Here is a 13,075-nt window from a genome sequence, read left to right on the forward strand (position 1 = left end):
CTTATCTAAAGCATCTAAACTAAAATATAAAAAGATGCAAATTCAACCGTTTTGCGTCTACAGCTCCTATGTAGACCTATGTCTCTCCATGGTTAGACTACAAACAAACTCTAGGTATTATCCTGCAGTCACGCGTTACTCTCTGCCATTTACATAAGAATGTTTATAGTTTAAGTTATGTCTGTCTTCTATAAGTAAAGCGGTAAAATTCTAATGTAAAGAATACTAGTTGAATGTCTATATATGGCTGCTTTTCTGTATATGATTCGCCTCAAATCTTCCAGTTTGTAAGCACTTGGGCTCTTTGAGCAGGCATTTTCATCTGTGATAAGAATATCTTGTTCATCCTGAGGATAAAAATTATTTGCATTACTTAAGAAAACTGAGGAGCCACAGATTGACGATCTCCATGGGAGGCAAAATAACTTTCTGGGTTATTCCCTTCTGTGGTGGTCTGAAATCAGACTGGGCATACAGGATAGTCGCCTCTTTGTCAACCAGACCAGAGAATTTCAGTGACTAATGCTTAGTTTGTTTTCTCCACAGGTCAGCTCGGATTGTCACAAGCCATCAACAGCTGAGGCTAACCTAATCTCCCAGCATCCCGTGAGGGAGTATGTATAAGAGAAATGGCCTTATGGCCAGTGTGACGGTCACCTCCGCCACTCCTGAGGTATGGACTCATGTTTATTTAGGCACGTTGTTCCGCCATGTGAAAACATTAATACAAGCTTACTTTGGCTTTTGAGGTCTCAAATGCTGCCAGCCGGAGTGCAAAACTAAAATGATTTACGAGCTGTATTTATGTTTTTAAGTGCTGTGAATAGTATTGCTTTAATATTTGCAGTATTTATGACTGTTTACTCGCATCCCATTTAAGATTTTATTTCCCATGACACGTGGAATATTCATCCCAGCTGCCTCAACTCATTGTTATTGGGGAAAATATAAAGTCAATGGTAGTTCTCACTTATTCCATCCACCTTTGCTTTACTCGTGCTTGGTACGTGTGTATGTTTTTTGCTGGGTGTGTGTGTGTTATGGGATTCATGATATCATAGAGAGAATGCAGTTTGGGGTGTCCATAACTCCCATTAATTTTAATGTTCATACACCAAGCATTACACAGCCACCTCTTCTAGGAGAGCTAGGAATGAGGACCCCGTAAAATGGTCTTGGCTGTTGGATCCTCACCTATCGCAATTTTAGGACATTCATGACATGGCATAAAAACAGAGGCATAACTAAAGCGCCTGGGCCCCAAAGCAAAATCGTTAATTGGGCCCTCCAACTACCATGTGCCATGTATAATATTGTACTTTAAGTGGCAAAGGGTAATTTGCGACTGCTGCCTCTGCACCCCTATAGCTACTACCCTACATAAATGTGTCATTTAAAAATCCCCAGGCATCTGTTGGCTACATTTGGCATTTTGTTTTGCTTTTGTACCATATCAAGTAAAAAGTGGCAAAAGCTGCGCACAGTTAATCGAAGAGTTAGCAACGTTTTCACCTCTGCATATTCTATGTCGGTAACAATTGCTATCTGCACCCAATCTAATCCATGTTGGTAAAAGTGAACCACTACCTCAAAAAATTGCAATAGATGATCTAAACATTTTCAGCAGAGATGAAAATGGGGGGTAGTAGCTTGAAAAGTCGGGGGCCTATATAGAGACCCAAATCCCAGATGGGCTCAGTGCCAAGCTAATTGGTTGGCGTATTGGCCATGGTTCCTGCACGCTGTACTGCCAGATTAGAGTGTCCACCAGCATTCAGCTCATTAGGTGGATCTTCGTATTGCTTTACAATAACACCAGGTGGCGCCATACTATGTAAGTAAATATCTCTTCACTGGATCATTTTTGTATCAGCCTATAAATGGCTTTTTATGATCTGTACAATAAATGTTCTTTAATTGTGGGACAATCCCTTTAACTTTAATAAAACCCTGCTCCATACAATGCGAGAAGTCACACAAAGACCTTGGTGTTCTGCTAGAATTACACAGTGTTGTGTGTAGTGTTATAATAATAACATAGAAATTGTAAGAGACAGAGATTTTATTGTTTTATGTACACAGTCCTTTAGAATACTGTCATTGGCTTTCTAGGATAACTTTAGTCTACTTATGATGCCGCACCTGCTGGAGAACTACAAATTCCAGTAATCAGTGCCAGCTATGTCATACAGCTGCAGTTTTTGGGACTCATTAGTTAAGATTTCCTTCATGTTGATGTCCAACTTCAAAGGCAAATCACGTTATGTCCTTGATTCGTTTTCAATAAAACGCCATCCAAAAACTTGATAGTGAGTGTTGAGATGAATATTTAGCAATCTCCCTGGGATACGATATGATATCAATGTCTGATTGGGAAAGGAGGGGGCGATCAACCAATCAATGAAAATAACCATTCAGTACCGGATACTGCGCTGTTTCAGAAAAAACTGAAGGGGCTGCTGTGCTTTACTGAGAACCACAACTCCCGCATTGTAGGCATTAGTGGGGGACCCAGCAGTTGCACTCCCCCAAATCAGACATCAATGGCATATTTAGTTGATATGCCATTGATGTTTATAAAAAAAACAAAAAACTACATTCACATTGAGTTATGACAATTATGAAATTTATGTGAAGAAGGTTAGACAATTTGGCAAATGTTGAGTTACGGCCTGTATTATAGGCCATTCACTGCTGCAGCCACAATATTGCTGGCTACTAAGCTCAAATCTCCCTGTATTCCTGCTTGTTCAGTATCTATAAGGGCCCTCTTGTTTTCTTGGTCTTTCTCATGGTTTATTGGGATTTCCCTTTTATCTGTTTTGGGGCTACTTCATAAGTTCTACCTAATTATGATGCGTTTTACTGCTATACTTATTGACGTCGACTTATTTTGCAAAGTTTAAAAGCTGTAAACTTTTGGTTGCTTAAAGATATTTCTGACAATGTAATGAGGGATTTGTATGGAGGTTACAATTCTGAGCCAAAGTTTGTGGTCAGGTCAGGAGAGCCTGATCATTTTTCCATGGACTCCTTTCTTGTTGCCTCCTCAATTTGGCGAGACGCAAGCAACATACCGAAAACTGATGAATATTAAAGACTTGAGTATTGAAAAGGGTTTACTGGTCAGGCCAAAAATAACAGCCCAAGTCTTCAATTATTACCAACAGCCTTTTATTACAGGAGTAGAGGTCTTTTATTTAAGTAAAATCAATTGGTGTCTGTGGAAAGAAATATTTTGTGTACGTAAACCATAACAAAGAGGCTTCATGGGGGAAATATTATTTTACAATACGATCTTTAAAGATCTCCTAAGTATTCTCAAATATATACTATGTAGAGGTAGAAACTATGGACATTATGAGTACATTTTGAAAGGGTATTATAAACTAATATATATTGAACAAGGCCTATATAATACATTTCGCAACCTAGATAATAATAAAAATCAACCTCTTCTGAGAATCTGATCCCTTTCAGCTGGTTTGCTTGCTAGTTAATTTTTTGAGGACTTCAATGGAGAATGTCACCTACATGTTCTGTGTGCAGATTGCTCGGAAATACCCCTAGAGCAAGAAAGTAAAGAAAGACTTGTAATTAATTCGTATCATTGCAGGCATGGAGCTCCTGGATAAGATGAAATATCGATAGACAAAAGAGTTCACGAACACAAATGATCAGATTGCTGGTTAACTACAAGATGTTTGCCATAGAAAATTAGACCGTTTCAGTGTTGATCATTTTTCTCTGTAAAATATTGACCCCTGCATTATACACAAATAATTATCAAATCATAGTCCATTTCTTCAAGATGTTGTGAGGTGAATTAATTGTGTATTTTCAAAGTGGTTCTCATAATTAAAGAGGCTCTGTCACCACATTATAAGTGCCCTATCTTGTACATGATGTGATCGGCGCTGTAATGTAGGTGACAGCAGTGTTTTTTATTTAGAAAAACGATCATTTTTTACGCAGTTAAAGAGCTACGCTGTTTTCGTAATTTCCGACCAAGTAATCCGGAAGTTCCCCGGGAGGCAGCAGGAACCGAGAAAGGTAGAACAGGGTTTAGGGGGCCCCATTCTAGATATAGGTTCCAGGTCCCAGAGGTGGGACCCACATATATCTGACATTTATGGCATATCCTGTGGATATTCCATGAATGTCCCTGATGGGCAAACCCCTTTTAAGCTTGCTGATTGGGCAGCTGAATGCTGGATGCCCGACAGTGAAAGAGTGCAAGGGACCCTGGAGAAAAGATAGAAGCAGGTTTTACCGCACACAGTGCTCAATGAGCGCCGTGTACAGAATAGAGGCCTCTGCCTCTATTTGTCCCAGTGGTCATGTGACTGGTCAAATGATCACCGAGATGCCGGTAGTAGGAGGCTGCTGCTGGGTCTAACTAGACCCTGCACAGCCCTGACAGTGACACTAGTCAGTATAACAGGGCTGATTTCCCTGCTGTGCAGCCCGAGTTACAGTGGTAAAATATAAAATGAAATAATAAAGTCCGTCAAAGGCCGATCTTTGAGGGACAGGCGATAATAATAAAAAAAATAAAAATAATATATCAACATTTACGGTAGACCATAACTATCACAAATAAAAAGTCTATTTCAGGGTAACCTTATGCTATCACCAGAAAAAAAATGTAAAAGTAAAAAAAACCTTGTGTGTATAAGCCTGAAAAGATTACTGGGGGAAAAAAATCACAAAAGTCACACTGCTAGCCCAAAAAATAAGAGTTATAGCTGTTTAGCACATGATATAAATGGCTAAACGTTGCCTGGTCCTGAACCAGTTAATAGGATCATCTAATGAAGATAGAACCACTGCAGCTCCGGCTTCCCTAACCTCGTGGCAATCAGCTGGCATCGCTGGGGACAGCCGCCTCTGGGTAAATAAATGAATAAATACAAATAAACCTTCATTATTATAATACATGGACGGGCTCAGGTCCTCCAGAGTGAGATCTATTATTTCTGGCTTATAGAGGGGGTAGTAAGCTGGGGACCCCACCTATGATGTTAATATGTTCTAAAAGGCCACAGCGAAATGGGTTGTCCTCATGAGACATCCCCTGTAATGCCACAAAACCACAACTGATATGACATGCTTCAATAATTACACCATGCCCCAAAAACCCTGTGATTCTTTACCGCAACAAGTTAAATTGGATTTAGGAAAAAAATGTATCTCACTTCATGACAATTTTTTGTTACTGTTTTTGGTTTTACTTTAGCAAAAAAATGCTGAGCTGTAAATTTCACCATGAACTGCGCTTGTGATTCTTGTAAAATTCTTTGTTATGAAATGTTGTATCTGTTTGCTGTGTGTGATGTCTTCATGTTACCTAAGAAACATAACAAGGAGGATCTAATGGATGAGATTATTTTGTAACGTTACTTAAAGATGTCTTGCAAAAGCTTTTTTTTCCCCCTTGGATACAGAACTTTCACTATTGACTCTGAATATGCCTCTCTTTCAATAAAGGGCAAAACGTCTGAAAGATGAATGTGCTATTGACGCGTAACAAGTTGTGTAAATCTGTTCGCAGAGATGTATAATTTGCCAGTAGCCACAAGCCGGGGCCATTTACAATGCATTACTTCACTGTACAATGTTTGGCAATGGCTGGCATATTCACTGGAGAGAGCCTATGATACAAGCTTATAGATCTATATATGCTTTGCTAAGTTTCAATCATCTCCTCTTGGTACATATCATTTGGGTAATTTCTTCAGACTGTATATTTAATCACCTTTCTGTCTCTGGATGTTGTGTACAGAGACTTCATTTTTCAAGCCAGTCAGTCTACAAATTAATGTTGCATGACTGTGTAAAGGCTTCGATTTACATTCCTGGCCACATTCGACCTATAACAGTTTAACGTTGTTGACCAGCAGTGGGGTTTACCAAGTGTCCTAATATAAATTCCAGTAAATTTGATGGTTTATGAAGCAGACGTTCCCGGCCTAGAAAAGCCTGAGGGAAAACTAATTTAAAAGAAATAAAATACGCTTGTTCAAACTCTTGGGTCAGATGTGGTGAGGGATGAGTAAGACTTCCACGTAAAAAAAAAAAAAAAACACGTCCTGTATATGAATGTCCTATCACCTTGACTACAACTGCTATGAACCCCACAAACCTTGTCATGCACGATCCTCCAAGCAATTTGGTTAATCATCTTACCCCGAGCATTTCATCTTAAATTCATAAAATCCCCTCAGTCCTTGAGTCATTCTTCTTAGTTATATTTCATAGTTATATCTGTATCTGGGAAAACTGAGTGACAGCCAACATGGCCGCTATTCTAACTACTATAGGGGATGACGTACAGCTTTGCAAAACACTTGAATGGCAATTCCTCCCTGTTAAACTGCTGTATGACAGTCGATGTATCACTGTAGAACTAGTTGTTTATTATTAAGCCCTAATACACACGAGTCTCATCCGTGATCCACGGAAAGATAGGACATGTCCTATCTTTTCATGTATCAGAGAGTCTGGTCCGTTTTCACGGACCCAGTTCACCCACTAAAGTGAATGGGTCAGTGAAAACTATCGGATGCCGTGAGAAACAGTCCGAGTGGCACTCGGTTGTGTGCAAGACGGCTGAAGATATGAACAGATAAGAAATGTCTGACTTGAATTGTTCACTAATGAACAACTAGCCTCATCTGCACATCTCATTTATTTTCTGTTGATACTCTTGGCTGGGTTCACACACAGTTTTTTACAGGCAGAAAATGTGTCTCAAAATTCCGTTTGGAATTTTGAGGCAGATTTTGCTCTGCCTGCACTCAGATTTTCGTGGGGAAAAAACGCTGCTTTCTCTGCTTCCCATTGATGTCAATGGGAGTTCAGAGACGTAAAGGCCCGAAGATAGGGCATGCCGCTTCTTTTTCCCGCGAGACGGTTTTTCCGCTCGCGGGAAAAAAACGCCTCCGCCTCCCATTGGAATCAACAGGAGGCATTTTCAGACTTTTTTTGGCGCGTTTTCAGACGCGGTTTCCGCGTCATAAAACGTGTCAAAAAACCCGGTGTGAACTTACCCTTAGGAGTGTACATTTCGGTGAGGGGGCCCTATAGCAAAATAAATAAATAAATGGGGCTCCTTTTCGGTGCAGGGTAACTCCACCACACCCCTAACCGCCTGGGAGAGGAGAACTTTGTTCTAGTTTTCCCCCATCTCTTCTACTTGATCCCCGATTTCTTTCCCTACATGATTTTAGGACCCGTGAAGAGAGGGATATCTGCATGGGTTCTTACATTAGGGGATGCCGCTAACCTGGTCTGGGCACCCTCTCCAGTTGCCCCATAGCAGCCGCATGGTCTGTCTCTGCGGTTATGTATTCTCTGTATTTTTATAAGCAAGTAAAACAATACTTCTAGCTTCTGCCCTGGAGATCTGCTCTCTGCATTGTGACATAACTATATTTGTGACTTTAATTATATAGTCTCGGAGAACCCCCTAATAGTCTTTTAAGCCTGTTCCGAAAGTTGAACTACAAACATAATTCCTTCCAACTGTAGGTAATGGGGAAAAAATTTGACAATTTAACAAATGGAATAAAATATGGAAGAAGAACATATAATTATGGTTTTGCAACGTGGAAAAAAATAGGTACATTTACAAAAAAGAACGTATGCATTATATCCTGGATTGTGGAATTAACCCTTTATAGGTATAAAACCGGTATAACTACTTCTATATTAATACTATAATCTCTATATAACTAGTGTTGAAATAGTGTATACGTAGTATAATTGATGGCTTTTGGAGTGTTTTTGGTTGATTTTGTAACACTCTCTACCCAATTAGTAGCTTATTTACAATGTAACTTTCTTGTTTTTAGGGGAGTAGCAGCTCAGACTCTTTAGATGGCCATAGTTCCGAATATGCCAATAAGAGCTATGATGCTGTGGTGTTCGATGTCTTGAAAGTGACTCCTGAGGAGTTTGCAGTAAGTATATCACGATTTCTCTGTTCTGTCTAAGGATCTCCAGTAGAAATGATGAGCTGCATGTTGTTATACTGGTTATATGTCATTGATTAAAGGGATTGGTTGGTTTAGAAAACTCACGTTCAAATGCATGTGCATTTTGAGTTAAAGGGCTTGTCTCAAGAAGACAACCACTGTCTATATGCCCTATTAGTAAATATAGATAGATGTCATAGAGGGGGCTTCAACATTTGGGACCCCCTATAACCTAGAACAGAGAGCCACTGTTTAAGAAGGTCTCTCGTTCTGACGGGCTCAAGCCATTTGAATAGCCACGGTATAATACTACATTTCCCCTGCAGATGAACACGAGGTCGCTCGTTTCTGAAAAGGGTTTTAATAGAGGGGGCTGTTTTTTTTTTGGGACCTCCATCAATTAGCCATATCAGAGAATGACTATAAGGAGTCTCTCTCAGCCAGCACGTCCATGCATAGCATGGATGGCTGATATCAGTGAGCCCCTTGCAATGCTTCATTTCGCCTGTGGTGGTCCTGCTGCAGGAGAACTGAGCACCAGCTGACAAGTTGCTCTGCAGATTACCACTGATTGATGGGACAGCCCATGATAATCTTATCATTGGTGGACCTTTCTAACAAAATTGGTAGTAAAAAGCAGACATCCCCTTTTAAAGTGGTTCTTTGGTTTTAACATTGTGTGTATGTTGTATTGCATATTGAGTGTTAAATAGCTTGCCAATTGATTTTATTAATAAATTCAGTACCGGAGTGAAGATCCTTGGTAGCAGAGCGGTATGGGCAGAGTGTGTTTTGCTTTATACATTCTCTCCCACACAGCTGCCTCTATAGATGAGTTAAGTATATTTGGCTCTATAAATGTTGCTAATTGACAGAGTGAGCTACAAATCTGTTTGGTAGTCTAAAATAACGATTTTGACCAACTACAAAATGGTTTGTTCTACAAGTAAGTGGTTGTTATGAAGCAGCTATGGTCTATCATTATTGCTGTTCTGTTATTCACTTGGCCTTTTTGTTGTATTCTAGAGCCAGATCACCTTGCTGGATTCTCCAGTATTTAAAGAAATTCTGCCAGAGGTAAGTTCTGCTCTCCATTTTTCCAGCTCCATGGTTAGATGAAGTGATTGTGTAAGAATAAAATTAGCACAACATTAACCGATTTATTTAAAGTAGAGCATGTATTTGTCGATTTATGTCCACATGTATGTGTCCGTAGCGGTGCATCCATGTTGTCCCAACAATAACAATATCTGTGTATAAACTGCAGGACCCCAGGACATTTTACAGATCAAGTAGCCACTAAAGGCTTTTATAGTCTGTTAGTAGTGTTCTTCATGACATTTGTCAAGACTACACAACGCCATGTCAGAATGTCTACAATGCTAAAAGACACAGGTTTGGTCTATGAAATCTTCTTTAGTACTGTGAGATTAAGTGTGTGACACAATTTTCGGCGATTTTAAACCTCAAACATCTAGTCGCATTGATGCGGTTGTAATAGCAGTATCAGATTGTTGTTTCCGGAATTTAAAGGACAATCTGCCGTTTCTTGTCTTGCCTGACCTCCTACTTGTGTTTACATCGCCTTTACGCAGTTAATCATTACGAGTGACACAATGCTCTTGACAAAGGCATGTGAGCATAAAAAAGATATATATTTTATTCAATATTCTGATAAACTGTACTAGAACCAACAAATACAGGTTGGTATTTGTAGACATCACCACTGTTTCTTTACATAGGTTTTTATAGGTTAATGTACCTTTGCAAGTGAACTCGAAAATGCCAGTATTTTACTCCATAGGCTGCAGAGATTAATAAAGTGATGTTACCCTGATGTGCATAAACAGATTAGGGAGGGCCCCTGTGACTAAACTGTGCCAAACTATCTGATGTCATGGAGGGACCAGCGCATTACATGATCGGCTGCAGGGTATCTGTTTCCTTGAATTTTATTAAACATGGAGCTTTAGAGCAAGGAGTAAACCCACCATTAAATCTGCTTCATTTACAGTTAAATTGACTGGAACAAAAGCCGCTCTGATTAAAACTGTATCAAACATTACGTGAAATAGAAGCCCGCAAATTAGTGGACACAAGCTTTTGTTTTTTTTCAGCCCTGATGGTGAACGTTAAAGATTACTGTATGTTATTTATCTTTTCTTTAAAAATGATTCCCCTATACCCAATTATAATGGGCATTGCAAAGTGTGACGATAGAGGGAATGTAAAGGATCCGCCAGGCACAGCTTCGGGGTTAACTCCCAGAACTAATCAGTCAGCACCTGAGAATACATCCCTGAGACTGACTCCAGCTTCCACCATTCAGGCTGGCAGGCTTAGGAGTGGGAGAGCCTATCGTAACCTGGCCAGACTCAGCTAGCTCCCGCCCTCGGTCTATTTAAGCCTGCACTTCCTGACCCTCGGTGCTTGTGATTCTTTCCTTGTGGTTTCCTGGCCCAGCTACAGCTCCTGCTATTTTTGATCCTGCTCCATACAGACCCTGGCTTACCGACTACTCTTCTGCTTTTCGTTTTGTACCTCGCACACTCCTGGCTTGACTCGGCTCGTTCACCACTCTGGTTGCTCACGGTGTTGCCGTGGGCAACGGCCCCTTTTCCTTGCTTGTGTTCCTTTGTATGTTTGTCGTGCACTTACTGAGCGCAGGGACCGCCGCCCAGTTGTACCCCGTCGCCTAGGGCGGGTCGTTGCAAGTAGGCAGGGACAGAGTGGCGGGTAGATTAGGGCTCACTTGTCCGTCTCCCTACCCCCTGCCATTACAGGGAAATTAAAATTAATCTACAATTTTCAAGGTTTTAGCCTAATATATAACCTTCAGTCAGAGGACAATATTTGATATCAGTCATGCTTCATGTGCTCTGCAATGCCTTGTTCACAGAGCCTGCACGGCGGCCCATAGAGTCCCTACTGTTCTGTATTACAGATGTTCTCCAAGTGCCTTGTTGCCTCTGTCCAGCACTATATTCTCCCCTATAAGCAATGCTTCTGTAAAATAACGTGATGGTGCACAAATTTCCAAATGAGTCTGTAAGAAAAAAACCTCTGCATAAAATTGGAGACATTAGAGGTGCAGTATAGGCAAATAGATTTCGTTGGGTGCCGTATTACGGATGCATAGAATTTGGATCTGTAATACGCATGAGGCCCTTCGTCTTTTGTTCTTGCTAGTAAAAAGTACAGTGTATGGTGAATAACTGGCCAGTTTAATGAGTCTCTTCAAAGGGTTGTCTCATCTCCGGTCTTTTTCTGATCCCGTTACATAATGGATTTTATAGCACAAAAAAAGATGACACACGCTTGCCCCCTCTACGTTCAGCTGAACTTCCAGGTTTGGACACCTATAGCCGGCCCCCCACATCAATCACCACTGCATGATCCCCTCACGCCATTCTAATGTTAGCTTATATGTCCATGTAACTTGTTTTTTACTGTTTTGATGCATTTTGTTTTTACCCTGCTGCGTTTTTACCACCTTACCTAGGTGAAATAGTGCGACAAAACGGTGGAAAAAAACATTAAATGTAGTGGTTTCGAATACGAATTAGGAGCCGTACTGCTGATAACGCTGACAGAATAGCAGGCAGTCAGAGCAGCGTTGATTCTGAGCTTGCCAGGAGCCTCCCTATACGGTTCTATGGGCTTTGGATGCGCAGGATAGAGAGAATCGCAATTCACCTGCCCATGACAGGCGGATACAGAGAGGAAGCGCAGAGGATATAAAATATTATGGGTGCATGCACGTCCACCCTTACTGTGGGCAACCAATGCATATAAAAGCCTCATTTATCAAAACTGTCTAACAGAATACCCGGCCTTGTTACCCATTGCAACCAATCACAGTGCAGTTTCATGTTTCCAGAGTAGTTTAAACGGAAAAAAAAAAATGAAAGCTGCACTGTAATTGGTTGCAAATTTCACATCTAAAAATATATATAAAGCATTTAATTTGTATTTTTTCAACCAGCAGGGGGCACATGATTCAGCTGCATTGGAATGTGCTGGCTAGCCCTATAGCTCCTTGAGCCATTCACATTATGCTTTACTCTGTCTCCAAAGCTGTGGAGTTACTTCTTACGGTTTAAGTTGCAATGGCTTTCCTATCGCTCAGCCAATGCTGCTGGCAGAGTAGTAGGTATTAACAACAGTTTGTAGCTGCAGTCCGACTGAGAGGTCAAATAATCAAAGTTTTAAACTTTTTGCCTATTTAAAGTTGTTAAAAAGTCCTATTCAGGACTCTGGCTAAGCTGGGTGGTATCTCCTGTGAGATCATGTAAGCTAAGTTCAGGGGCGTAACTAGGAAACACTGGGCCCCATAGCAAACTTTTGACTGGGGCCTCCTCCCCTGGGTGCCACACACAGCCTGTCCTTGTAGATAGTGCCCTCTGTAAATAGTGCCATACAGCCCCCCCTGTAGACAGTGCTACACAGCATCCCCTGTAGGCAGGGCTATACAGCCTCCCCATACAGTTCTATACAGCCCTCCCTGTAGACAGTGCTATACTTTCAAGTATCACAAAGAGGGACAATCGATGTGGATAGCAATGGCAACTTTCTTCTTTTAAGCCACGCTTCTAATCCCGCCCATACACACCCGGTTCAGCCCACACAGTGTCATGCTCCCATAGTGCCCCCCACACAGTATAATGCCCCCATAGCTGCCACCATACAGTATAATGCCCCCATACAGTATAATGCCCACACAGATGCCCCATACAGTAAAATGCCCACACAGATTCCCCCATACAGCATAATTCCGCATAGCTGCCCCATGCAGCATAATACCCCCATAGCTGCCCCACAGTATAATGCTACCCATAGCTGCCCCCCACAATATAATGCCCCCCATAGCTGCCCCCACAATATAATGCCCCCCATAGCTGCCCTCACAGTATAATGCCCCTCATATAGTAAAATTCTCCTATAGCTGCCACCATATCAGCCCCCCTTCCCTACCCAGTATAATGCCCCATAGTGCCTAATACAAAAATAATAACATAATTACTTACCTATCCCCGTTCCAACGACGGGTGGCGGATCCTTCTCCGGTCTGTGCTGTGAGTAACTCGGAGCAGACA

At 41.2% G+C, this 13,075-nt stretch overlaps 1 protein-coding gene across 7 annotated transcripts in view; it reads left to right on the forward strand.

Moving 5' to 3' along the window:
• The window catches only part of RALGPS1 (Ral GEF with PH domain and SH3 binding motif 1), a 350,348-nt gene that overhangs the window by 66,804 nt on the left and 270,469 nt on the right, over positions 1 to 13,075 (forward strand). For 6 of the 7 annotated variants that reach the window (XM_075835061.1, XM_075835060.1, XM_075835059.1 and 3 more), the window contains 3 exons: positions 547 to 673; positions 7,857 to 7,964; positions 9,006 to 9,056. In XM_075835061.1, the coding sequence (XP_075691176.1) occupies positions 617 to 673; positions 7,857 to 7,964; positions 9,006 to 9,056 (216 nt within the window). In that variant the 5' untranslated portion in view covers positions 547 to 616. Of the gene's footprint in view, positions 1 to 546; positions 674 to 7,856; positions 7,965 to 9,005; positions 9,057 to 13,075 lie in introns of those variants that run through there. The other variant, XM_075835066.1, reaches the window with a different exon arrangement.

The sequence above is a fragment of the Rhinoderma darwinii genome, chromosome 8 (genome assembly GCF_050947455.1).
Source record: "Rhinoderma darwinii isolate aRhiDar2 chromosome 8, aRhiDar2.hap1, whole genome shotgun sequence".
In the NCBI taxonomy this organism is placed as follows: domain Eukaryota; kingdom Metazoa; phylum Chordata; class Amphibia; order Anura; family Rhinodermatidae; genus Rhinoderma; species Rhinoderma darwinii.